The 27,869-nt window shown below is 35.1% G+C and overlaps 2 protein-coding genes across 2 annotated transcripts; both read left to right on the top strand.

Annotated features, from left to right (window-relative positions):
• The first annotated feature begins 1,517 nt into the window (after positions 1-1,517).
• Positions 1,518-10,262, top strand: LOC141915309 (uncharacterized). Its single transcript, XM_074806795.1, has 13 exons — positions 1,518-2,177; positions 2,500-2,614; positions 2,686-2,866; positions 2,949-3,059; positions 3,154-3,243; positions 3,338-3,404; positions 3,523-3,585; positions 3,674-3,754; positions 3,858-3,938; positions 4,026-4,091; positions 4,189-4,295; positions 4,457-4,688; positions 10,212-10,262. Exons 2-13 carry the CDS (start codon positions 2,608-2,610, stop codon positions 10,260-10,262), a joined length of 1,137 nt encoding a protein of 378 aa, XP_074662896.1. The 5' UTR covers positions 1,518-2,177; positions 2,500-2,607.
• Positions 10,263-12,692: 2,430 nt separating this feature from the next.
• On the top strand, positions 12,693-27,869 carry LOC141900759 (receptor-type tyrosine-protein phosphatase eta-like). The gene is made up of 39 exons (XM_074787791.1): positions 12,693-12,768; positions 13,893-13,976; positions 14,972-15,020; positions 15,143-15,568; positions 15,899-16,144; positions 16,301-16,570; positions 16,649-16,942; positions 17,063-17,341; positions 17,418-17,705; positions 17,786-18,076; positions 18,157-18,327; positions 18,419-18,541; positions 18,696-18,983; positions 19,218-19,505; positions 19,586-19,876; positions 19,957-20,127; positions 20,219-20,341; positions 20,420-20,571; positions 20,662-20,754; positions 20,836-20,902; positions 21,329-21,493; positions 21,571-21,705; positions 21,786-21,906; positions 22,110-22,174; positions 22,260-22,356; positions 22,438-22,455; positions 22,630-22,644; positions 22,779-22,811; positions 23,037-23,102; positions 23,192-23,273; positions 23,547-23,643; positions 23,720-23,802; positions 23,893-24,060; positions 24,147-24,269; positions 24,883-24,903; positions 25,256-25,416; positions 25,502-25,640; positions 25,976-26,066; positions 26,448-27,869. Exons 2-39 carry the CDS (start codon positions 13,944-13,946, stop codon positions 26,492-26,494), a joined length of 5,670 nt encoding a protein of 1,889 aa, XP_074643892.1. The 5' UTR covers positions 12,693-12,768; positions 13,893-13,943; the 3' UTR covers positions 26,495-27,869.

The following is a 27,869-nucleotide window of genomic DNA, read 5'->3' on the forward strand; positions in this document are numbered from 1 at the left end:
TGATTTGTACCGCCTCCAGATAGCATCCTATTTTCGCTGATTGTTTTGACCGTAAATTAACATTAAATTAGTTAATAAAACCATCTACCTTAATTATTCCAATTCAGAAACTTACTACAAATTTATCTAACTTCATTACTGCAATAATTTATCATTCTTTAAGTTGAATAGAAAAATAAAATTAAAATCCGCGAATCTACGGAATCTGTCAGGTGGCAGCACCGTACGGCCATGTCAATGAACCAGGAAGTAAAATGCACCTCGAACCCTTCAAGAAGCAAAAGGTTGAAAGCCTGTTTTGGTCGATGGCTAGTGACGTCATCAAGATCGCCTTTTTGTTACTCCCACAGCTAAACAACTCACTTTTAACGGTTAACCGCTGAATTTGAATTTTCTGTCAAGTGTATTCTTGCTGGCTGTTGATTAAAAGATTGTGAATCATGTTTTCCGAACGTGTTAAGCTTGTCTCCGGACCAGTTGGTGGGAATATTGGTTTGAAAAAAGAGGTAGATTGCAAGATTATAAAAAACTCACTGGGTAACACTGGTGAACGCCGCGAGGATCGTACACGGTGGTGCAGGCGAGGCGTCGCGACCGCGCGGCGGCAGGGCTTTTTAATTTTGGCTTTTGCCAGTTTTGGAGTCTTGTTATTGCCACCACGGCCACGTTACCACCACACTCACATTGTCGCTAGGCCTACTGTACTGCCACTACTTTACTTGCTTGCTACTTACTCGGCTAAATTAATTTGTCTTCATCCACGCTTACTTCCCCCCTCCCCCCCCCCCATGTTAACAAGTAATTTCTGCCAACCGAACCACCAGTCGCAGTAGCCGTAGGCAGTATACTATAGTGCAGTAGTGGGTACCCAGTGGCATGCCATTGCCATGCCACTGGGTATAGGCCTATGTTGCCCGTACACAGTCACCACCTACTAATGTCTATTTATTAATTGATGAGACCTGTTTTTCTGGGATATTTTGCTTACTTTTTGGGGTACATACCTCATTTATGTCTTAACAGAATGCCAAAAATCGCGGACAACAACTGAATATCCGATATATTTCCAGTTCTGTACCAATTAGATGGATTGGCAAAAAGACTCCTTAAGTCCAGTTGAATGAGAGAGAAAATCCTCCATTTTGTCAAGTTTCTTGGATTTGAACATTGTTACCATGCCTACGCCACCCTGATTTAGTTGTTGAGACCCCACAAGAAAAATAACTTCATTTCGTAGGCATGGTGACAATGTAAAAATTCAAGAAATTTCACAAAATGGAGGATTTTCTCTCTCATTCAATTGGACTTAAGGAGTCTTTTTGCCAATCCATCTAATTGGTACTGAACTGGAAATATATCGGATATTCAGTTGTTGTCCGCGATTTTTGGCATTCTGTTAAGACATAAATGAGGTATGTACCCCAAAAATTAAGCAAAATATCCAAGAAAAACAGGTCTCATCCATTAATAAATAGACATTAGGCCTTAAATATTCCAACAACCATTCCAAATCCAGCAACAAAAAATAAACAATAAATTTTAAGGCCTCGAAACAGAAGAATGGTAGTTCCCTGTATTCAGAGTCAATGAAAATGTATTTCTTGTTGCAGATAGATAGCCTAACCAATTTCAGGATAAGTACTTTTCATTCCTTTATTTATATACGTAGCCTAACTGTTTAATCCTGGCCCTGGCCACTGAGGGTGTATGCATTAGGTCTGGTCCCAGTTTCACTGAGCTAGTTAGCCAACAATTAAGCTGAGAAATTTTGTTAAGTGGCAATTCAGGGGCAGATCAGGAGAGTATACAGGGGTGTACACCCCTTAAAACTTTTAAGTCGCAATGAAATTTAAAGGAAAAATTAAAAATATCAACAAGTATTTTTAAAAAGCTTATATTCCAAAACATGTTCTCTGTAGGCCTACTTCCAAAATATAGGTATTATGTTTTCTGATGATCTGGTGCCCTTTTGATTTTTAATTATATATGATACTGATATGTATGCCCTATTTTGGGCTGCACCCCTCCCTGAATCAGTCTGCCTGCAATTAAGAGGATGTTTATAGATAATTTGATTTAGAGGAATCTTTTAATTTAGTGCCTGATGTTAGGCCTTCCACAGCCTGGTAGAGGTGGTTTAGGTGAACAAGTTAGTCTTCACACTGCAGGACTTTTAGGTGAAGGTGAAACTGGCCCTTGTTTATGCATAGGCTACTGTGTGTGCACGCTTATCTTTATGCTTATTCAATTAGAATACCCATGTAGCTACCAAATAAGCACCGCTTCAGAGGATTTTAGAAATTTTCACTTCAATAACACTGTGTTCTATTTTTGGGCACTAGCTACTATTATGCACAATTTTTTCAATCAATTCTATCACATTGATATACATATATGTGTCACTTCTTTTGCATGTAGTAGGGTCTTACAGTAACCAGTGTGCTCTCTCACACCTCCCTGTGATATTGGCCTGAGACTGACAAATAATCTTTTTTGTAGCGTATTGGTCTCGTAGCAGACAGCATTTTAAAGTATGCTGGGCTAGATGGTGTAGGCTTATTTGAATGGACAAGGATCGTGTGCCCCGGAGGAACCATTGAAACATTGATGGAAGGTAATTTCTCGGTTCAGTACTGATTTATATTGTTCATTTTCATTGGGTTACTGATTAGTTGTATATTACAGAATTGAAAAAGGTGAAGATGCTGAATGTGGAACAACTAATCGTCCATGTTGGAACAAATAATATGACGCGTGATGTCCCGCTTGAGATTGTTCTGCGAAGACACGTTGAATTAATTCGATTGTTGCTCTATAAATGTACTGGGACCATCATTGTACCAGCTCTTTTTCCTCGATGTGATGAGTAAGTATCAAGAATAGATTTTTCTTGAAGTACTATATTTATGATCGATGTAATGATTTTTAAATTTCTTTCTTTTTTAAAGTTTCGATGCTGACACAAAAATATTTCATTACAATGAAATGCTGCACCGCGAATGCTTTACACTTGGTGTAAAGTTCGTTGATTTTCACTTCTCAAGAGATCTCCTTTCACCGTAAGTAATCGTTTAATTTTAATAAGCCCAGTAGGTTATGTGCATTTTTTCGCGATTTAAACTAACTTGTTTTTTTCTAAATTTTGTGATCTAGGACTGACTTGTTACACCCCAGCCGTAAGGGAAATCAGTTCATAAATAACAGGATAATGGAACTACTGCTATTGAAAAATGAAGATGAAATGTACGTAGAATTGCATTATTTTATCCAATTACCAGGTATGCAAACTACATAAATTTTATGATTGTACTGGAAATAATGAATGATTCTTAATCAGGTGCCCTCAATACTTTCCATATGAGATTGAAAAGATGCAAAGAAGTAGAGCAGTCCATCGACGAAAGGTAATCATTTAGCATTGATATCCTAGAAAATGAATGATTTGCAATTAGTTTTTATAACTTGAATACGAAACCACTTTATTCAAAATCCTTGCATTGAATTAATGAATCATATTGATAGCTGATAGCAAAAAACAAATTGAAGGATGATCAAGCAAGAGCATGGGATGATTCAACAATAGTGGTAAAGTTGTTTTCCTAAGTGATTTGTACGTGATTTATCTTTATAAAGTTAGATATATTTTAACAGTTTTTTGTATCCTTCAATCCAGTATAGCAGTTTTGACGTTGCGCATCATACAAGGAAACAATTCTGTTGTGAAGATCAAAGAGCCTTTTTCACATTCGACCAGGTACATATCATCTCAAGAACTTATGATTTAATATTAGTTTGGTCACTTTTATTTCACAATTACCTAAAGGCTGTGCATGCACAAATCTGTCTTTTTTTTCCAGTACATGACTAAAATTGATGTGGCTGGTGTTGCTATTTGTTTAAAGCCTCAATTATTTACTCCTTTTTATCAGACTAAGAACGTGAGTAATATGTTTCTCGAAATGAAATTATAGAAATTCATTGGTATTGGTATGATTTATGCTGTAAAGCTTTGTTTTCATATTCAGGGATGCTACAATAGAAGTTGTCACAATACTAAAAGATTTAACAGAAAAAGGAAGTCAGTGGAACATGTAAGTTTGATGCCCTTTCTGCGAGATGCGGGTTCATTTTTGTTATTTTTGCTTAGATGTTGAAGCAAAAACAGATTAATGTGCTCTTCCACATTAGGTTATTCATCCACAGACGGATCCTGCTGACTCGACATGTTTTTGCGGAGTTGAATTCACCAATTGGAAAGATCTTCTAGACCATGTTAGTTTAAACCATACTGAAATGTAAGTACAACATAATTCAATTAATTTAGTACCTACAAATCTAAATGACTTAATGCAAATGACTCAGAGATACCCATGTTTTATGTTAGGCCTATATGGGTAATTTCATACTCTATCTATTCATATGTCTAAAAAAAGTGAGTTGATAATGTGTATTTCAGGCGGACAATGGAGGAAGAAGGAAAGGACGCGGCTTGTGACAATTTCTCGGAAGGAACGATAGAGGAAGCAGAAAAGATGCAGGAAGATAGTTCGAAAGAAAGGATAGAAAGATTAAAGATGCAGGAAGATAGCTGGATGGAAAACAAAAAACAGCTAAGTATCACAGGTGGTGGAGGTATCGAACCAATCATAATTGATGATAGTGATGAGAATGATTCTGATGATGAACATGTATGTGAGACTCGATACAGGCTGCTATTCTATTGATCAGATTAATAGGTTTCTTTTCTTACATTATGCTAAAACCAAACAACAAGATCTTTTTGCCATGAATCTTTGGGTAAATAGTAAGCCTTTAAGCCCCACTGATTCAGTCGATTGGGAACAGATTCAAGCATTTTCAAATATGCTCTTTTCCTTAAAACCCTCTCAACAATTTCCAGTTGGTAATAATAATAGCGTATCTGTATCAGAACTTCAGACGATGACTAATCAAAAATGGTTTGAAGGATCTGTGTTAAATGCTTTTGCATCTATGATAAATGAACAGTACTGTAATATTCATGCATTTATGATGCCACTTACATTTGATGCTAAGAAATATGTTTCAAATTTATATAAAAGATTCGGTCCTAATCCACTCATAAGTTGTGATAAACTAATTTTTTTCCTGCATGTTGGCACCCAAAACGATTTCGTATTTCTAAATTCTTATGGACATGTTGTTGCCAATCATTATGCACTAGCAGTTTTTTACCCAAAAAGTAACAAACTGTGTTATGCTGATACACTAGCATGGGATTGTCCAAGGGAATTTAAAAATCATTTAAGATCTGTTTTGAAAGGTTTGAATTGCCCTGATCCTGTTTATATCCACCTCCATGATCCTCATTTTGTTACTGAAAATTCAGTGCATGTATGTAGTAATAATTGTACTAGTTATTACCCACTCCAATCATGTTCATCTGTCTGTGGCCCTGCTACATTAATTGGTGCTTGCATTGCAACCTATTATGAAAAGGATATTTCAAGTGTATTTTCATCTCCCAATGAATTATCTTATCTTAAGAACATTTCTAACTATTCTGATTTTGTTAGATTGATATTGATTAATTGGCTTATGAAACATCTAATTGATATTACTCAACTCTTCTCAAAGTCATCTCAACCTACTGCTAATAGTACTACTTTCTCTAAGATATCACGATTATCTCGCAGACAGAGACATAAACGATCAACTGAGTCAAATAATACACTAGCTAGTTCTGAATTAAAGATGTCAGACTCTTATATTGCCCCTAAAAAAAGCAAATCAGTCTTAACTACAGCCAAATCTAAATCTACACCAATTTTGAATAATGAATCAACACTTGAATCTACACCAATTTCGAATTATGAATCTGCAGCAATTTTGACTAATGAATCAACACCAATTTCGAATAGTGAATCTGCACCAATTCTGACTAATGAATCAACACCTGAATCAACACCAATTTCGAATAGTGAATCTGCACCAATTTTGACTAATGAATCTACACCAATTTCGAATAGTGAATCTGCACCAATTTTGACTATTAAATCTACACCTGAATCTACACCAATTTCGAATAATGAATCTACACCTGAATCTACATCCTCAATTTTGAATCCTCAATCCTCATTAACTCTAAATTCAGCTGAACCATTAACTTCCCATATTAATGGTTCTAAAACTACTATCTCCCATCGCATCAGGAGAGGAAAGCATTATCTTGAAGTTGCTTTTCATTCAACTGGCAGTAAGACGAAGTATAAAAGTTTTCATTGTACAGACCAAGGTACAAATGACCAGGTAGCCATTGACACTATCAAGAAATACCTCAACAACCAGAATCCACTTAGTGATGAATGGGTTGAAAATGGGGAAGTAATGACTGGTGCTGACACAAAATATTATTTCGATAGATTCACTTTTGATTTTACAAAAACAGTTCGTCTGCATAAGAATGTGCGGCCTTCATTTGTTGGTAACCAGACAACGATGAAAGCTTCCTTAACATTAAAAAAGAATTGGCAAACCCATAGATTAGATAATAAATTTGAATTTATTGAGCCAATTGTTGAGGATACTTCTCAATTTGTGGCTGCAGAAATGCTCATAAAATGTTCGTCAAAGTCTTCAGTTTGTAAATCATCATGTGGATATTATCTTTCAAAGTTGAATATGTCCAGTAACATCACTAATTGTCCCTCATGTCAAATTGACGTTGTTTTAAATGATAAACAATGTATTCATTGCTCCATTACCATGTCTAACAAATGGAGGAAAAATGCTGATGGTGAAACACTTTGTTCCAACTGTTACAACTATAAGCTGAAGAATAAACGTGATCGTCCTGTGAAGTTAAGGCAGCAGTTTGAGCCAAAAAAATTAATTCACCCTCATTTTATGTGTTATTGGGCAACAAAACTTGTATTATTTAGTACTGATTTATCCAAGTGGAGAATCTTCAGCAAACCACTTAATGGTCAATATCATGACAATATTCCTTTACAAATTAAAAAGCGACCTAATTTATCTACTAGAGATAGATGGGATGAAAATAGAGTCATGATGAAAGCCACAGCAATGAAGGTTCTTTCTGCCACCAATGCTCACAATAACCTTCATGTATCAAATGTAAATGATGGCGCCGGTCATGACCATACCCTAGATCAAATTTCAAATAGATTGAAATATATTGATAAATCTTCGATAAAATTACATATGAAATCTCAAGACGAAATACCTATTCTAAGTTCTGATTGGAGAAATACTGAAAAATTATTAGAGGGTAACTATGAATCTGTCCTTTTATTTCAACGAGGGGATGCCACACTCAAACGTAATTATCACATTATTCTCTCTGATCCTCGTTCTCTGGAACATTTATCCAACTTTGGACAATCTGTCATTGGTATTGACGTGAAACATGATTTCAATTCGTGGAAATTCAAAACTTCATTTGTAACTTTTGCAGACAACAAAAATGAAGGACGTATTGCTGCTGCATCAATTAGTAGTGATGAAGGGGGGGCTACTCATGCAACTACCATCCAGTTAGTTCTAGCCAATACACCATGTAAAGACGAAAAATGTAATCATCCATCTGAATTCTATATATTTAATGATGGCAATGGTTTTTTCAGAATCAAGCCATGTTCATCAACATCTAGATTTTGTCCTTTTGTACAACATGATAAAGATGCAAGTCTAAAGCAAGGAGCATCTGACAATAATCTTAAATCAGTACTATGTAATTTTCATGTCCTGCAGTGTATTCGTCGCTTCATGAATGAAAATCAAGAACTTCGCTTATTTTGCAAGCCTCTAGAAACTGGTTTCAAATGCATTATGAGATCATGGGATGCTTCCTCTAGAACTGATATAGCCAATTCATTTATTAGTTTTATTGAGAATGATATTTCTTTAGACCTTATGTCGCAAGATACAAAAACATTATTTATTGATTACCTAAAGAAGAATTGGTTTAATTCCCAAATTTGGTCTGATGCATTCAATGCTGAATCAATTTATCAGTCAGACCAATCTAACAGAAATAACCCTTTGCTATTAACTGATAATATTACTGAGCGCAAATTCAAACAAATAGATGATGTCTACTTAAGTGGACACCTAAATAAACTGATATCATCTTTTGTACGATTACTGTTTGAAAATGTTTTTAATGATGAGATCAAAGCGACAAATATGAACAATCTCCAATTTAAGCAACTTGACCAACGAGTTAAGAATATACGTCACCTTGAAAAGATAGAAAAGTGTTGCAAAAGAGCCTTTGATTTATTACAGAATAATGAGATTTTAAAATATGATGAAGAAACTAATTGGTTTGTTGTGAAGAGTTCTTCACGAAAGAACTTAAATAGGTTAGAAGATAATGATAATTTTTTCAATGGTGATACTCAATATACATTCAATCAGCTTGATGTTTTAGAAGAAAGATTCCCCGATAAAGTATCAATATCCGAGGAACATTCATATGACATTTCAAAAAAATGCCGAAGGTACATAGGAAATTTAGATTCAATATCCAGTCGTATCTTATTCAATTACGTTATTACAATCGTTCCTGAAAATTGTCTTTCATACGTAGATGGTAATTGCCATTTAATCAATTTGAAACTAGGTATATGTACTTGTGAAGCTTTTATAATGATTGGACAACCATATTTTTGCAAACATCTTTTTGCCTGTTTTGCCCAAAAAAACAATATAACCACAACGAAGGCTTTAATTGATGCATATAAATTCCACATTGTGGAGCCTCTGCCAACTTACAATTTTACTCGACAAAATATTTCTGTTTCATCTACCCTCATTGATAAGTTAAAAGATCATTCCCACATTGCTAGCTCGAATGATATCAATGCTGCTCGGAAAGGGCACATTCTAAGTATTTTACATAATGAAAGCCACTGTGGAATTAAGTTAATAAGCGGACGACCTGCCAAACGACAACCTCACAATATGGCTCATAGGCGTGCTGAGGGTCCAATCAAGGACAATCAGGTTGCCATAAACCTTCCTGAACTTGAAGTGATAGACCCTTACTGTCCTAAGGTTACAATGCCTAAAGATGCTGAGAATGCAAGACACGGAGGGCGAAAGATAATTAGACCTGCTAACAGAGGTGTATCCTTTTCTGCTATGGTTGAAAATGCTGCTATCAAACTAGGTAAAAAAGCTAAAATATCAGAAATTGAAACCATAGACTCCACTGATCCAGATCCTGGCAATGATATCGAATTTTCAGCAGATATTTTAAGTCAGAATAAATCATCCTTACCAAAAAAATCAAAAGATACCAAACCAAAAGATATTAAGTCAATACCAGTTGTTAAAAATGACTCGAAGTCTGTTTTATTTGAAAAAAGTATTGTCTGTTCCTTTTGTATTAAAGACAAAATAAATCCTCCATATCTTTGTTCATGTCGCAGGGAACTAGATAGGCACATATCCACTTCTCATTCATCTTTGAAACCTATCTCATGTGCTATTTGTTGGGCAGATGGGGTTATTAATTCATATGCAAGTGAAACATTCCTTCAAAAGCACATTCGTATTGAACATAATCATCATAAGAAAAAATCTATTGTAATCGATTATAATAATAGAGATGATTATCTCAACAGTTCTCCTATTACAGAAATCAATAATTCCAATTCTGAAAAAGAATTAGAAATTCTTATAGATCAACCTGGAAATGCAGGCCTCCAAAACCTAGCAAAATTGAAACTAGATAATCTTTTGTCATCAAAAGTTGAAAAAACCCCTTCTCGGTTAGTTGCTGAAACCTGCCCTGTCTGCCACAAAAACTGCAATGCTAATCCTAAGAAAAAGTCCACATTCTCAATTGAATGTGATAATTGCCATAGATGGTATCATTGGAAATGTGCTCCAATCAATGAGGCTCCTCCTGAACATATCAGGTGGTTTTGTTTTCATTGTGACCCGATTTCCTAAATAGTTTGTATAGAATATTATTGATCGGGTTTCGAATGAATCCCTGACGTTAGAAATATTTTCATTTCCCATGGTGAACGTAGAAGCCTATAATGACCGTCACTTAGTCACCTATATATTTACTCGATTATATATAAGGTTAAGAAGCGATGTATATGCACTGGTGTTTATAGTGCTCTATTTCAGGTTTTTTCTTTCAGGAAAATATATTTTGTGAATAGATTACCGCTTGATTTTTTATGTTACAGGTTACTGCAAAATCATCAGTTATTGTGATGCGTGCCGATGTCTCTGGATGATTCTGACCATGTCTAGAACTTCAACATCCTTGACTTATCATCAATTGGCAGCAGTATACATACATGCATGTTCAGAGAGTGTATGAAGAGAGTGTATGGACACATCAACCTCGGTTCAAGGCTGTCCCTGATTAAATTGTATAATCCATATATAATATATATAGATTGGTCCCATTTTAACTTACTCAACTGCTTGAATGTCTTGTTTGTTATTCGTAAATTTTCACTTATTCATTGATTGTTTCTGTAGAATTTTATATGTGATATATAAACGTGGAAACCAGGGCCCATTGCACTATGAAAGACACTTGACATTTTTTTGGGACAGATCTTTCTATATGTTTATGTCCTCGAGGCATCTGAAGTTAAGAAAATTCCCTTTGAAAACTGGAAATGACATAATGAAATAAGTTGTGGAATGTTTACAAATGACAAAATGAATGAATTTTGCATTCCTAAGGCCCTATATATTTACTGCAGTTAGTCCTGTATGTCTTTTTTATCGCAATTTACTGTGGTTTATTCCTGTTTGTCCTGTATGTCTTTGTGATCGCGATCGCAATTCATTGGTTGCATTGTTTACTGTTAGTCCTGTATGTCTATCGCAATTAAGTTAGTCCTGTATGTCCTGTATGTCTTAGTTAATCGCAATTCATTGGTTGTTGAATTGTCTACTGTTAGTCCTGTATGTCCTGTGGTTTAGTCCTGTATGTCTTAGTTAATCGCAATTCGTTGGTTGAATTGTCTACTGTTAATCCTGTATGTCCTGTATGTCTATCGCAATTAAGTTAGTCCTGTATTTCTTAAATAATCGCAATTCATTGGTTAATGAATTGTCTACTGTTAGTCCTGTATGTCCTGTGGTTTTGTCCTGTATGTCTTTGTGATCGCGATCGCAATTCATTGGTTGCATTGTTTACTGTTAGTCCTGTATGTCTATCGCAATTAAGTTAGTCCTGTATGTCCTGTATGTCTTAGTTAATCGCAATTCATTGGTTGTTGAATTGTCTACTGTTAGTCCTGTATGTCCTGTGGTTTAGTCCTGTATGTCTTAGTTAATCGCAATTCGTTGGTTGAATTGTCTACTGTTAATCCTGTATGTCCTGTATGTCTATCGCAATTAAGTTAGTCCTGTTTGTCCTGTATGTCTTAGCTACGAGCAATTATCAAACTTGATAATTGCTCGTAGGTCTTAGTTAATCGCAATTCATTGGTTGCATGGTTTACTGTTAAAGCTGTATGTTCTGTATCTCTATCGCAATTTCATTGGTTGCATTGTTTACTGTTAAAGCTGTATGTTCTGTATCTCTATCGCAATTTCATTGGTTGAATTGTTAACAGTCCTCTGTATGTACATGTAAAAATAATTAAGGTTCTGACAACAGGTTTGTAAAGTAATCAGCTATCTGTTTTGTCTATCGTTGCTTAAATTGTTAACTGTTGTTTTAGAGTTCTGTATGTCTTTGTCGATCATTTTGTCTGCACTCAGGGGCGGATCCAGCATTTTGAAGGGGGGGGGGGCAAATGAAAGCAACAACAGATGGCTGTAAGCCATTCCAGAGCAAGCACCGATAACGCGAAGACCCTTCCTAAAAATTTTTTGGAAAAATAGATGCAAGCAGGTGCATTCTGAGCATTACTTAATAGAAAGATTTCATTCGGTTTTTACTCAGTAACGCATAGATTTGCGGCTACATCGGTAAAAATAGAGGGGTGGATCCGCCACTGAATAGCTATTGTTTTGTGTAGGATTGTATCTGTGAATTAAGTAAAGTTACTTACTCCAGTCTGATGTTATTGCTTATTGCTCGTATTTTATTGTTTTAAGTGTGCGAATACTTTTCTTAGATTTATGGAGATCAGGATGACGAGGGTTCGATTTGAACCAACAAATAAACAAAAACATTCAAACCTCAAATTAATCCGTTTACTTGTCTTTATTTTTGGGGAACATTTTTTTACCTAGTTCAGATTTGATAACACAGTAGTCGCTTGTTCCAAAGCGATGTGCCGTTGAAGACAGACCTGAAGGTCTTTGCCGACAGCGATGCTATCTAGGATTTCAAAGGATGTGAAGAAGGTGCATCTTCGACAACCATAGTTTGCAGTTTTAACAATTTAAAACAATAATAGTTTCATTAAACAACTTAAAATTTAAAGATTTAGTGGACTTACTGTTTAACTAGGGCAGGGATTTCTCGCAACCGTACATGATATATACATACACTAGCAGTAAATACAATGTACTTCTAACCCTTATAAAACTTAAACTATTATTAGTTATTTTACAATTATTAAACGGCAACGTTGAAATGCGATGTGCGCTCAGAGCGGCCGTAGTGATTTTGGCGTATTGTGGGATTCGAACCGCTCGGAATTTGTACTAGTGACGTCACTCGCCATCGACCAAAACAGGCTTTCAACCTTTTGCACTTCAAGAACTGCAGAACTCTTCACAAAACTGTTACAAAGTGGTTTGAATGCTGTTAAAGTGGCTGATGCACGAGTAAGTATGATTTTGAGTATGTACAGTTTAGAATAGATAGTTGTCACGAGCTGTTATTAATTATTAATCAATGTGAAGTGAGAAGAGGTTGATCTCCAATTCGCGCGGGCCAACAGGTAGTGACACAAACAGTATCCTAGGTACTATATATAAAAAGACTTTTTATATATAGTACCTAGGATACTGGGGTCAAAAACTCTTTGTGTCAGGTCCCTGTGGCGCGGGCGGCCGCAACTAACTTTGGTGTGCTCGTCCAGGAAGTGTTGTAATTATCTACTTTCTCTTTCGAATTTGTGGAAGTTTCTGCGCCGAATCTTTTGTTTCAATTTTCCGTATATTAATATTGAATTGTATGTTTAAAAGAGCTTTTGATTAAGATAAATTGAATATTATTTAGTACTAGTGGGCACTCCAGGGTCCTAGGGATAGGAAGTGCATATATTTTGCCAATAGTATATGTTGAAGAAGTAATTTCTATAATTAGGGTTTGGATTATAGTGCGAATAAGATTGAAGCTTATATTAATTGTCACGTTTAGGGCTGGATTTATTAAGGGTATGCCTACTATTGCATCGTCAAAAAGTCCGCTCCCTAATAGAATAAATATCCTCTGAATATACATGTCTGTAGTATGATTCTAGCAGGAAGTTTTGTTTAGATAACAAATAGCCCACACACTACTGATAATTATTTTAGCTATGGTGAAAATGGCCTAAATAGAAGTCGTTTGGGAATGTTGCTTCTGAAGAAGGAAGTGTTTTTCGAACACTATTATTACTGATGATGATGGGATAAGCTAATTATACATAGTAATAAAGGTCAAAGTCCATCCAACTCTACTATTCATCAATGATGCTTAATGTTCATTTTCAGTGAATTTTATTACATATATTTCTATACAAAAGCCATATAAGTTTAGGCATTATCTCACTGTATGTCCATTTTCATGACTGTTTTATAATGAGGCGTTGATACAGATTTCCCAGGAACCTGACTGAAAGACTGGTTGATTGTTTAGGTTAGCGGGTATTCAGATTGTTAAACTTCCTGGTTATGTTCACGCATGTCTTTCATGACATTTCTATTTTTGGTTTAAGTCGGTTATATTTTTTGTTATTTGATAGCTGAAAGTTAGCCGAATCACATTGTATCCGATAACAACAATTTTGGTACTTATGAACAGAGTTCATCGTTTCAACTTATGGAAGGTAAGAATCTTGTCTTTCTAGTGTAACCTTTTTGGGGTGGAAACTTAGGAATTTAAGTTTGACTTTCAGATAGGCTGACCAACATAAAAATGCTTCCTCCAGCTCTGTCTGAATAGAATATTATTGTGACATTGTTGAGTGATGTAGTTTGGCATAGAAAATGTCACGATTCCTAATTTAATAGGCCTTTGTTCCTGGCTCTAGAAAACATATGATTTGCTTTCATTCATTAAGATTAAACATTGAAGAATGTTTCGTAATGAACATGTTTTCCCCTTGTTTTATGTATTTTATCACACATGATGATGGTCCGATGGTCCGTCTCTAGAAATAGTCCGAAACGTCGAGTCTTGATTTTCTACGTCAAATATGGATGAATAAATTTTGTTTGTAATCATTCCAATTTTATATAGCAGGATATGTATGGATATATGCCTTATACGGATTATATCCATTAAAAATTATTCTTTCACTGATAACTGAAGTTATTTATCACGAAGACGAAGATTTTTAAAATCGGTCATTAGTGTTTTCTTGTCAAATTTTATTGCGTGTGCTATTGATAAATCAGTTCATACTCTGATTCACACAAATACCGTATTTGAATGTGTCAGACGGTTTGATAAGTGAAAATATTTCGCCCTTAGTCTTAGATCTGGAATTTCCCATATATTATGTATTGTGACATTTTCTTTCAGAAACCAGTTTTAGCTGTTTATTCAGCCAACACTCGACGTATTCGTATACAGAACCATTATTCACAATGATGCCATTTTTTGCCTCGTCATATTTTCCTATGAAACACATATAATTGACCATTATTTCAGCCATTATTCTTTCATGATCAGTTTCTCATGCATGAATTGCCCTCGGTACTTTTATGCTTCACCGCCAATGTCGCATCTTTTCATTCTGTAAATACTTCTAAAAAGAAAATATCATGATTTTTATTAATTTTCATTATGAAATTGATTGATTTTTTGTGAATATTTTAGATTGTTCTGCTGCTACAAGTGGTACATGGAGCAGCAAACAATCTCTCAGGTAATTATGAATCTTAACATTACAATTCTAGATTATCAAACTGTTTATGAACTACACTAGAATGAACATAAAATATTTCTCTGAGACTATTGTTGCCTGGTTGGTACTTCTTACTTTTTCAGTTTCTTCCTCAATAAACGCAACTACTACTGTTCAGATTACTGTACCAACAAACACAACTGATGCAACTGCTACTGAACCAACTGATGCAACTGCTACTGAACCAACTGATGCAACTGCTACTGAACCAACTGATACTGCTACTGAACCAACCAATGCAACTGCTACTGAACCAACCAATGCAACTGCTACTGAACCAACTGATGTAACTGCTACTGAACCAACTGATGCAACTGCTACTGAACCAACTGATACTGCTACTGAACCAACCAATGCAACTGCTACTGAACCAACCAACGCTACAACTGTCCTACCAAAACTAGGAGAGAATTGTACTCAAACATGTGGTTCACATAGCAGTGGTTGTGAACAGGGTGTTTGTAAATGTCTTAAAGACTTCTATGAATCAACAGCTGGCTGTGTTTCAAGTATGCATTACATTTATTACAAGGATTTCACTGAGTTCTGAAAAATTCCTCATCAGTAATAGTGCTATACATGTATATATTGTGATAGGTTACTCTATGCTGCTGGTGGTTGCTGTTATAAACAATGATTGACCAATTAGTGACATTTATATATAATAATTGCTCTATTAAACATATCATTAATGATTTTTATCACTTATCACTGAACCAAAACAATGATCAATTACCTAGAACTATTAATAAAAACTGCCAGAGAATGATGTAATATATGCATCGTTTCTTTAATTCTTTTCTATATTTTAAAGAACCCAAATGAATCTTTATTTACAGACAAAAATTTATCACCGCAAAATGTGACCATTAAAGATATCGGATTGACGAGTGTAAACATAACATGGAATCTTGCAACTGAGATTAATACCTCGTATATAATCAAATGGGGAGATCTGAATAGAACAGTGACTGACACCTCATTCACTGTACCAGATTTAAAACCTGGATCCATCTACAATATTTCCGTCTATGGAGAATATAATGGTGCTGTTGTTCAGGCATTCACAGAGTTAGTCAGAACATGTAGGTATTGGGTAAAGTATAGATGTATTTTATCATAGTTGAGAGCATAGAACTGGCATGAATATGATTTTCATGATCAACATGACAGAAAACTTGCTACAGCAGCTTTAAATCTAAATAATGTGTATAAACTTGAAGATTTATTTTTGTTTACAGTACTTGAACCACCAAGTAATATTCAGATTGTCAGTGTAACGACTGGTGAAGTGAATGTGAACTGGTCTTCGGTGGCGAATGTAACAAAATACAATGTGACCTGCTTGAAATTGACAGAAAATGGGAGCACTGCTGTTTCTTCGGAAATAATTGAAACGACAAATGCAACGTGTTCCGAATTGGATCCTGGAATGCTGTTTGAAATAACTGTGATGTCAATTAAGGAGAATTTCAAACCATCACAACTATCATCAATCAAAGGAATAACGAGTTAGTACATGTATATACAGCGCGCTACTCGGTGAAACACTATTTCTCCCATTAAACAACAATATTTGTATATTTCAGATCCGATGAAACCATCACACTTCTCGGCATCCGTTCTCAATTCTAACAGTACTAATGCCATACAGTTAAATTGGACTTATGCTGACAACTCTGGTCATACCGGTTTCAAATTACTACAAACACCAGCTGAAGGATCCCTTAATGACAGCTTACAGTCAAACGACAGATCTAAGACACAGTTTGTGGCAACTGGTTTGGTTCCTGGTAGATCGTATAGATTTACAATAAAGCTGATATCAAGCCGAGATATATACACTAGTAACAGTGAACCTGTCAGCGATAATGCAACCACATGTAGGTTCAACGCTTCAAGTTGTATTTTGTGTAATATTGACCTGCGTAGTTTATTGTATAAACTGTTCATTAAAAACTGAACCTTCAGATTGATATATTATTAAGTATATTTTATTTCAGATCCCGCTCCTGTTTCAAATTTGACTCGATTACATTTATCTGCATATGAAATTCAATTGCGTTGGATACAGTCTGGTGAATTAGATGGTTACGATATCACATTATCCCCTCCTAATACAAAGCCACCCAAACCTGTGAGGAATCCAAGAGATGACTCCACTTATGAAATGAATATTACATCTCTTAGTCCGTATAAAGACTATACACTGAGTTTTGTTACAAATCGTCATCAACTAAATAGCTCTGTGGTTCTGTATGAATTCAAGACTAGTGAAGCAGGTTAGGAAATGTGCGGATTGTTTGGGATTTTTTTGTTAGTGATAGGATTTTTATTTATAATTTTTCTGTTTTTCAGAACCATCTGAAGTCAAGGATTTTAATGTCAACACATACAATGATACAAGTCTTATATTAATATGGCGTGAACCCGATCCAGCTAATGGCCTGATTACAGATTACACCATCAGTTACTGGCCTATAAGTAATCCAGCAGGAAAAAAAAGTAAAACAGTTGATGGTGGAGAATTCAATACTACGATAATCGGATTGATAGCATTCATGGAATATAGTGTTTCTATTGTGGCAAACACATCTGCTGGATCTGGTCCTCCTGTTTATCAAAACATTACCACTTCTGAAGCAGGTAATAGATTATAGCACTGAAATTCAACCACTATGTTTTCAGTAATTTGCACCTTGAAGTTCTGTGATAATCTCTTTCAGTTCCTGGTCCGCCGACAAATTTTACGGTTCTAGTAATGGGAGCACGGCAAATCAGTGTTAGTTGGGCAAAACCTGAAAAACGTAATGGACAGATCACAAATTATACCATTCAGTATAACTCAACTGTTGGGAGTGTCAATACATCGTATCATACAAAGTTAGAAGATTTGAATAAAGTGATTGAAAACCTCAAACCGTGCACTGTTTATTCATTGCGTATTGCTGCTTCGACGTCAGTCGGTCGTGGTGATTTTACAGAATGGAAGAATGAAACAACACAAGTCAATTCAGGTAACTTTGAATTTACAGGATAGATTTATAGAATTTTTTCTCAAATTGAAAAACTAACAAATTTATTTTATTGATTACAGATCCTAAGCCGGTTGAGGACTTGGAACCCAGTATAGGCAGCAAAGAGAATTGTATAAATGTGACTTGGAGACGCCCCTCTGAAGAGTACTGCAATTTAACATATTCAGTCACAATTCATAATGCCCGTCAAGATAAATTGCCAAAATTGCCGTCACCAGTTACTGTTACCGGTATGTATGGACTGAATATGTTTGTGTTTGTGAATGCATGAAGTGTTTCAGGTAAAAAATGATATAATGGGTAAATATATATTTTGTACAGATGAGTGGTATGAATTCTGTGACCTCTATTATTACTGGGATTATAAGGTTGCTGTCATTGTGAAAACAACTAAAGGAAGCAGTGAGAATCGAAGATCAAACGTGATTCGAACTGGTGAAACTGGTAAGTAAGGAAGGCTGCTGGGTACATGTAATTACTCAATTAACACAACTTGATATCATATACTTCTTCTGAACCTTACTATCAACATTCATCAAAACAAGATTTTTTTGGGAATATTCTTTTTGAGAGCCACCATATTTCTCTTATTTTTCAGCACCATCTGAAGTCAGAGAGTTTAATGTTACAACGATCACTGCTTCAAGTTTTGAATTGACATGGCTTGAACCCGATCCAGCTAATGGCGTGATTACAAATTACACCATCAGTTACTGGCCTATAAGTAATTCAATGGACAGAAAAACTAAAACAATAAGTGGTAGAATATTGACTTTTGAAATTAGTGGATTGAAAGCATTCACGGAATATAATGTTTCTATTGTGGCAAACACATCTGCTGGATCTGGTCCTCCTGTTTATCAAAACTCCCTCACTTCTGAAGCAGGTACATATGTACATACCGTAATGTATTGGTGCAAATATCTGTTATTGTCAGTTAATTTGTGAATTGTTAATTCTTCGAATAATATCAAACAACATAGAATCAGAATAGATAAACTTAAGCAAAATATTCTTAAAGTTTTGTACATCACGTGAACCTTACTGTTAACATTCATCAAAATGAGATTGTTTGGGAATATTGTTTTTGAGAGCCACCATATTTCTCTTTGTTTTACAGCACCAACTAAAGTCAGAGGGTTTGATGTTACAAAAATCGCTGCTTCAAGTTTTGAATTGACATGGCTTGAACCCGATCCAGCTAATGGCTTGATTACAAATTACACCATCAGTTACTGGCCTATAAGTAATTCAATGGAGAGAAAAACTAAAACAATAAGTGGTAGAATATTGACTTTTGAAATTAGTGGATTGAAAGCATTCACGGAATATAATGTTTCTATTGTGGCAAACACATCTGCTGGATCTGGTCCTCCTGTTTATCAAAACATTACCACTTCTGAAGCAGGTAATAGATTATAGCACTGAAATTCAACCACTATGTTTTCAGTAATTTGCACCTTGAGGTTCTGTTATAATCTGTTTCAGTTCCTGGTCCGCCGACGAGTTTTACGGTTCTAGTTACGGGAGCACGACAAATGAATGTTAGTTGGGCAAAGCCTGAAACACCTAACGGAAAGATTATGAATTATACCATTGAATATAGTTCAACTGTTGGGAGTATCAATACATCGTATCATACAATGTTAGAAGATTTGAATAAAGTGATTGAAAACCTCAAACCGTGCACTGTTTATTCATTGCGTATTGCTGCTTCCACGTCAGTCGGTCGTGGTGATTTTACAGAATGGAAGAATGAAACAACACAAGTCAATTCAGGTAACTTTGAATTTACAGGATAGATTTATAGAATTTTTTCTCGAATTGAAAAACTAACAAATTGAATTTATTGATTACAGATCCTAAGCCGGTTAATGGCTTGGAACCCAATAGAGGCAGCAACGAGAATTGTATAAATGTGACTTGGAGACGCCCCTCTGAAGAGTACTGCAATTTAACATATTCAGTCACAATTCATAATGCCCGTCAAGATAAATTGCCAAAATTGCCGTCACCAGTTACTGTTACTGGTACGTATGGACTGAATATGTTTGTGTTTGTGAATGCATGAAGTGTTTCAGGTAAAAAATGATATAATGGGTAAATATATATTTTGTACAGATGAGTGGTATGAATTCTGTGACCTCTATTATTACTGGGATTATAAGGTTGCTGTCATTGTGAAAACAACTAAAGGAAGCAGTGATAATCGAACATCAAACGTGTTTCGAACTGGTGAAACTGGTAAGTAAGGAAGGCTGCTGGGTACATGTAATTACTCAATTAACACAACTTGAATATTATATACTTCTTCATTTTCAGTACCCGGTCCTGTTAGAAATTTAAAATTTCAGAAAAATTGCGAAATATGCTATGATTCTGTGTCAGTTCTTTGGGAGGCACCTGAACTTTATTTACGAAACGGGATTATATTTGAATATACGATATCATATAAAGTGATTGATGTCGTAAACGTATGTAGATTTCTGAATGAATCATTTTATGGTATATTTTGTTCTCCAGATCTCTAGATATGTTTGAATAGAATATTGAATATTTTTCAGAACAAGAATCATGTTCTTACTAATCGTACAAATGGTGAAAAATACAATCATTCTATAACCGGTATTCAACCGGGATTCAATTACAGTTTCACGGTATGTATAGAATTTTTTTGAATATTTTTGTAAATTGATGCAAGTGATTTACGTTTAGTATTTTCGTTATCATTTGTTCAGGTTTTGGCAAATAATCATGCGGGTAGTGGAGAATTACGCTCTGAGAAAATTTATTTGAAGGCTGGACGTAAGTATAGGTGTACTATTGAGTATGAGCCGTGCTGCAAACTACCCATATCAAACCGTCTCATAAATATCATGTCATATCATCATTTACCAGACAGCCTCTCAGTTTTAATATTTAGTGTGTATTGTGAAGAAGGTACTTAATTTTCTTATGGTCATTCCTCCTGATGAACGTGTCAACAGCCAAAACAGTGTTGTTTTCGTTTTGATAAAGTTTTACCGTTTGAAATTCAATTGTGGGACTTATGTTGTATTTATATAGAATATATATGAACATATGAAATGATTTTTAGCCCAAAGAAACTAAAATTTCAAAGTCTTTCAGTCTCTTTATTTACTTCTATTTATGTCTATTTCTGCTGCTTTGCAATCGATCTTTCGCATCTTTTAGAGTTTGATAGTTTTATCGTGCGATTTATTTTTTCAGCGCCGAAATTCACACTTACCCCTTCTGAAGTGGCAAAAAGGTTGAGGAGTCTTCCAAATGATACTGTTGACGAAACAAAGCAAATACGAATTTCTATTTCGAAGGATCTTTTTAAGTCTGATTATGGAACAGTGAAATATATTGCGTTATTAGTTGGAAACAAATGTACATTCATTTCAGTTCTGTTTATTACTCACAAACGCATTCAGTATTTTCATAAATGGTTTGTGACTTTTTTCCAGCTTTATCTCCAGAAAACGGAACATTTGACAGCCTCGATAGCGCCACGAAAGATTTGTCAAAGAAAAAATGGAATGATTTCACGAGAGGTTTTACTCACATATATCAACCTTTTGAATCCATGGACTGGGATAAAGGTACATAGTTGATTATGAAAATTGTATGAAAAACTGCACAAATATTAGTGATTTATTTCGTGGTTTACTTTTGAAAATAGATGACAAACGAAAAAAGCGTGAAGCCAACGCAGTGTATTACGTTATAGGGAAAAATGACGCGTGTAAAGTCGAAATAAACTCGTATTGTAACGGACCTTTAAAACCAGATACAAAATACTGGTAGGTAGTTTTGTTGAATCATTGATCATTCAATTTCACCATTGTAGCTTGAATTGTGGTTGATCAAGTTTTCGTAAGTCTGATAAAATGTCTAATTTTTTTGTAGTTCATTTTCAGGGTCCAGCCTACTTTATGGAGTACAGTAGTAAATTGATATATATGTAATCACTGATCTGATATGTGAATATTTGTGAATATTTCAGGATTGCGGTCCGAGGTTTCACGGCAAATGGATATCGGGATACACCGAGTGTAGAATTTAAAACGAGTAAGTTATTATCCATTAAAAGCCTTTTGTTAACAATGAAAATAGATCCAAATGTTTCACCAATGTAAATCTGTCCGTTTTCAAGGTCCATCTTTTCCCATTGTATCTGTGGTTGTATCTGTTGTTGTGGTTGTCGTTGTCATCGTTGTGATTGTTGCCGTTGTTTTGATCTGGCGTAGAAGGTAAAATTAACTTCATCGGTCACTGTTATCTGTATAGTGAGCTATTTTCACTTGTCTCTAAAACGAATTTTTGTTTTGTAGGAGGACCCCAAAACAGCCGTAAGTAGTAATTCTCTATCTATATTATGTATATTTCAAGTAAATGTCTTGTAAACCTAAGGCAGGTGAAAGTTGCCTGGACACAACGCCAACAGACACCGGCCTTTATTCACAACCTTGAAGTCGAAACCTGTTTTTAGTATTTTTAATAAAACCATGCGTACTTTTTTACAGGAAACCAGGAAAACAGTAAGTGCCAGTCGCTGAAATATTATTTCGCTTTTAGTCGTAACTTCTGATTCTCTCAATATTAGATTTATTTCCAACCGCTTTTTTCAATGATTCTAATCAATATTTACTAACAGAAAAACTATTGATTTTAGAAATGGCAAATCAAAACCGCTTCCTGTTGATGAGTACGTAATCATTAATAACAATTCATGAAGTACGCACGCATCCGGAGGGGGTAAAACATTTATACAAAATTGGTCACTTCTTCCAATGTACATTATATAGAAATTAACTCTGTTCATGGGAGGTTGAGAGTTTTGTGTGCGTACTTCATAGACGACCCCTAATTACAATCTATGTATCATTGTGGTGAGGTTAATTGAAACTTTTGTATTTTATGTATTTTGTAGCGGACAGGATAATCATGGTTGCCGGACGGGATCTATACATGAACTTCCCGAGCTTTCTGAACCAAGGTATTGTATAATATAATATATATATATATACCGTTATTCCTGCTGCAATATATCCAATTTCATCAACCGTGTGTTTATACGTTAAACAGGCCTGTTCCTGTTGATCAGTTTGTGAAAAAAGTTGAGAAAATGCGTCGTGATGCTGACCTATTGTTTTTACAAGAATATGAGGTATTAGAGAAATAAATTGATGATGGCAGTACATAGGCCTATACTCTGCTCAAGTCTGGTTTTTTAAAAATTTTTTAACTTGAGAGTGATATCTGAGTTTGATGATACAGTAGAGTCCGCTCAATTTGAAGCTTCTAAGATGCATGTACCGATAGTAAAAATATCTTTGACATGAGAGTGATATCAGAGTAAAACTGTGAATCTCCAAGTTGATTGGAGTCTACGTCTACTATTTATTCTACGGTAGTGTAACCCGTCATACATATCTTATAGTTGCTCGAACACGCGAGTCCAAAACATCATCCGACAAGTGCCGCATTGGATCCTGCAAATTACAGACTGAAAAACCGTTACACAAATATATTACCATGTAAGGTGAATTCATTGATTTAGAATGAATTTAAGATTTGACGAAATCATTGTTTGATTCTCGATTATTTTGTTAGTCGATCATTCACGTGTGGTGATTGGACCGTATTTGGAAGAAGATGAAACTGAAACTGATTACATCAATGCGAACTGGATCCCAGTAAGTTTGAATAGTAACGAAAATAGTACTTAACTATTGATTGTAATTTATCGCATTGATTCCGTTTAATATACATGATCTGTACTTTAGGGGAATAAAAGTGACTATGAATTCATAGCATGTCAAGGTCCGACGAACAAAACTGCCACAAATGACGACACGGTGAAAGATTTTTGGAGAATGATCTGGGAAAAAGATGTCAATACGATCGTAATGGTTACGCGATTACGCGAACAGAAGGCTGGAGGTGGTGAAGCTGTAAGTATCCGTTCGATGAACTTTCATTCAGATTTTTCTGCCACCGCAAGTTCGATAATAAAACTGACTGTTATTGTAATATACAGGTAAAGTGCGCGATGTACTGGCCTCAGGATTTAGAACCGGTCGATTACGGTGAAATTATCGTCAAACTCGATTCAGAATCATTCGTTGAAGATTATGTGATAAGAATCCTCGAATTATCACAGGTAAGTTTTGATTTCACAATTAGAAATAGTCAGAAACGTTTCCTTATGAGCAAGTAGTTTATTTCAATTAGTATTTCGGAAGACCACTACTAGGATATAGTCAAAACGTTTAATGAACTATTAACTTAAGGAAACATTTCGGATTCTTTTTATTCTTATTGTGAGATTGTGTTTTGTTACAACACGGACTCAGGGTGTTTAGTGAATGGTCATACGTTTCGAGTTATCATCACAAAATATGTTCGAGGGGCTGGTTTTATAGACTGGTGTTATCTTAAACCCGGGGCTTACTCAATTGAAAATGAATTGAGTTAAGTTAACACCAGTCTATAAAACCAGGCCCAGTAGTTTTGAAGTCATTTTCACTGTGAACATTTGGAGTCAAATCTAACCCCAAGAACTGTGGAACTGTGTCCCAGTTCCTCAGTGATACTCGGTAGCAATCATGTTGAAACATCAAAATAAAGTTTAGTTTTGTTTCGATTATCAGTTTTTCTCATAGAATTGTTGCATGTCATCGCGCATGTTATAACTACATCTGTCATCAAACTGTGATTCTTAGTGATGTTGTTTTTTTGCATGTATTGAATTTATTTTCATTCTCTTTCCGCAGCCGAATAATGAACCAGATTTGGTGAGACACTGAGCCGTTTTAAAAAAGCTTCTCATAACAAATTCAGCTTCGAAGATTTTAATCAATTTTTTTTCCCTCATTTTTATTATTAGCCCATTTTTTTGCTTTTCATCATTTATACCATCTGTAGATTTTTGGGGAATCAAATGACCATGCGTAGAGTTTTTCAGAGTATTTTTCAATTCAAATTACATTTGTACGAATTATTTAATCAGAATTAAATCATATATAGCTGTCTGTCTTCATTCACTACAGATATATAAACATGCACAAAATCCAGCTGCTGATTTTCACCTGAAGTTTCATATCTTAATTCATCATTTCAATTAAGCTTATACATGTATATTTTCAGCCATCTGGAGGAACAGGAAACGTTCGCACAGTGGTTCAATTTCATCTGATGTCGTGGATGGATTTCCAGGCTATGAACCCGAGTTCGTTACTCAATTTCATTCAAGTAATCAAGAGACACATCGCTTCCATTCCTAAAGCACCGCTCGTTGTTCATTGCAGGTAAATGTTCTCGAAACTTAAATCATCAAGTTTTTTCTGAACAGTTGATGTTCATATATTGAAAGATGTAGTTTTGTAATTTCAGCGCCGGTGTCGGTAGAACTGGTAGTTTTATTTGTATCGAACGTATTTTAGATCAGATCAATAACGGTGCAAAAACGATATCAGTTTATCATACTCTTATGGAACTCCGTAATAGCAGGAAACACATGGTGCAAGGACTTGTAAGTGAAATTCATCATAGTATTCCATCTTCTCCTGTGTCTCCTCTTCCCATCCTTGTCTATGTCCCTCTTCTTCCTCTCTCTCAATCCCCCTCCCATCTTTGTCTCTATACTTCTCCCCATTCTCTCTGTCTACTTTCCCTATCATCCTCTCTCTGTCTGTCTCTCACCCCATCTTCCCGTTCTACGCCCCTCTCCATCTAGTCTAACTTCATTTCACCAAGAACCTGGGTACTCTACGAGCTCGTAGAGTGGAAACAACCACTGCGGGTGAAATCTTCATCTCTGTGCTCCTCTACCCTTTCTTTGAAACATTTATGATCGTGTTTTTTCAGAAACAATACAAATTGATACATGATGTAATCGCTGCTGCTATTGAAGGCGGATGGGTGACGAACAAATACCTTAAACCAGACAATAACAATCGTAAGTATTAAAATATCTAAAATTTTGGTAAAGAGTCGAATGAACATTAAACTCACAGCAAAATCATAATCACATTCAATGGGTGTGACAGCAAAGCATTTAGAATATATCGAGGGTTTATGAGGCACCCTAGCGAATAAATGTGAGTTTTGTTTAGGTTGGCATGATTTAATGTGTATGGCCTCCTTGATTGAACATTCTAAATCACTATTTCCACGGTCCAAAATAGAAAATAATGATGGGTTGTAGTAATTAATGTGGGACTTTTTACATGCTGATAAATGGTCATGAATTGTTGAAGATGTAGTGTTAAAATGTCTAATCAGCTCAATAATCAAATGAGTTTTCATTCATGGAAGAATTATATTTCTCTTATTTCAGGAAAATCAAGAAACATTGCCAATGAAACAGAGTTAACAGCGGTGTGATTGATAAACGAAACATCGAATAACATTCCACGTGAAGAATATTTATTGCTTCAATTGAGTCCACGCTTCAGTAAACTGATATTATTGTTCTACATTGTAGAACTGAATGAGAACAACCTACATTCCAAACTGGCACAAACAGTTTCATAATCTATAAACGTATTTTTCCTGAAATGCATGTGATATCGATTGAGTAAAATGAGAGATAGCTCGAGCTGGAGCTGGTTCTGGACCGCAGAAGCCAGTTTCAGATTGAAGTGAATTAATTTTATTCTCTCTACGCTAGCCAAACTCAACTGGTAACTGTGGAATTGGCTCAAGTTACGCAGTTGTTGGATAGGATTTCATTCTTCGAATTTAAACATTTGAAATGAATTTATTTTGATTCTGTTCAGATCAAAAGCCATGTTTGGTAATGCATTTCTGGTGTGTAGATATTTGGTCCACGTATTAACAGCAATTATATATTATTTATATTGATCTGTCTCTTCATTCAATCAATGCATTACTCGACACATAGCCTCATATTTATTTATATATATTTTGATAAATATTATTGATATAAGCCAGAAAATGGACAAAAAACTGCTGTTACTAATGTAATGAACAGATTGGGATATTGACATGCATTTTTTTAGTGAAATATCGAATGGTGCTTCATTCTTCTATGTAAAAGTTTGATGATATTTTATTTGATAATCAAAATTTCTGTTGAGAGTAAAGTCAGCGACTATAGAAAAACCGTCTAATGGTCATGCTTGTGACTTTAGTCTACAGACCGCATTGTGATTGACGTCATATTTCGTCTAGCCGTTAGTTGGAGACCCAACCATACATAACTATAGTAGATAAATGGAGGATTTGTAAATTTCTCGACGCCCAATACCACGAATAGCCTCCACTTGAATTACCTCCATTTCATGCATAATTTCTGTAAATGGGAATTCCCTCATTTTCGGTAGGAATTCCCCACCTTTGTTTGTAATAGTTATGAATTATGAGATTCGATAAAGTTCGTGTTCATTTTGTTTTTGTAAAATAAACAAGTTTTATATATTTTGTTCCATACAAATTCTTTTTGATAATTAGATTTAAGTTCGTTTTTGTAATGAGAACATTTGAATAAGTTGTGATATTCTAGTGCAATTGGTGTCAAGTCTTTGTAGAATAATGCCAATTATTTCGCTCAATGTAAGTTATTTTGATAGTAACGTTCTTTTTCTATTACTTTGTGTGGTATGACGTGATTGGAGCAAAGCGATGTAATTACATTGTAAAATTTGTTGTTAACAGTTTTCACATTGCCCTGTACTTACTACATACAGTTTGTACGTTATCCATTGTTCAGTTGCTATATATTTTGCTACGAATCATT

This window comes from Tubulanus polymorphus, chromosome 1, assembly GCF_964204645.1.
Source record: "Tubulanus polymorphus chromosome 1, tnTubPoly1.2, whole genome shotgun sequence".
In the NCBI taxonomy this organism is placed as follows: domain Eukaryota; kingdom Metazoa; phylum Nemertea; class Palaeonemertea; order Tubulaniformes; family Tubulanidae; genus Tubulanus; species Tubulanus polymorphus.

Excerpts from the sequence above, each read along its gene's own strand:
- LOC141900759 (XM_074787791.1), top strand. The coding sequence starts at position 13,944 with ATGAACAGAGTTCATCGTTTCAACTTATGGAAG. Across the intron at positions 18,542-18,695 it reads GATTCGAACTGGTGAAACTG|CACCATCTGAAGTCAGAGAG; the intron begins GTAAGTAAGGAA and ends CTTATTTTTCAG. Across the intron at positions 20,572-20,661 it reads AAGTGATTGATGTCGTAAAC|AACAAGAATCATGTTCTTAC; the intron begins GTATGTAGATTT and ends AATATTTTTCAG.
- LOC141915309 (XM_074806795.1), top strand. Across the intron at positions 4,092-4,188 it reads AAAGGAAGTCAGTGGAACAT|GTTATTCATCCACAGACGGA; the intron begins GTAAGTTTGATG and ends CTTCCACATTAG. Across the intron at positions 4,296-4,456 it reads AGTTTAAACCATACTGAAAT|GCGGACAATGGAGGAAGAAG; the intron begins GTAAGTACAACA and ends TGTGTATTTCAG.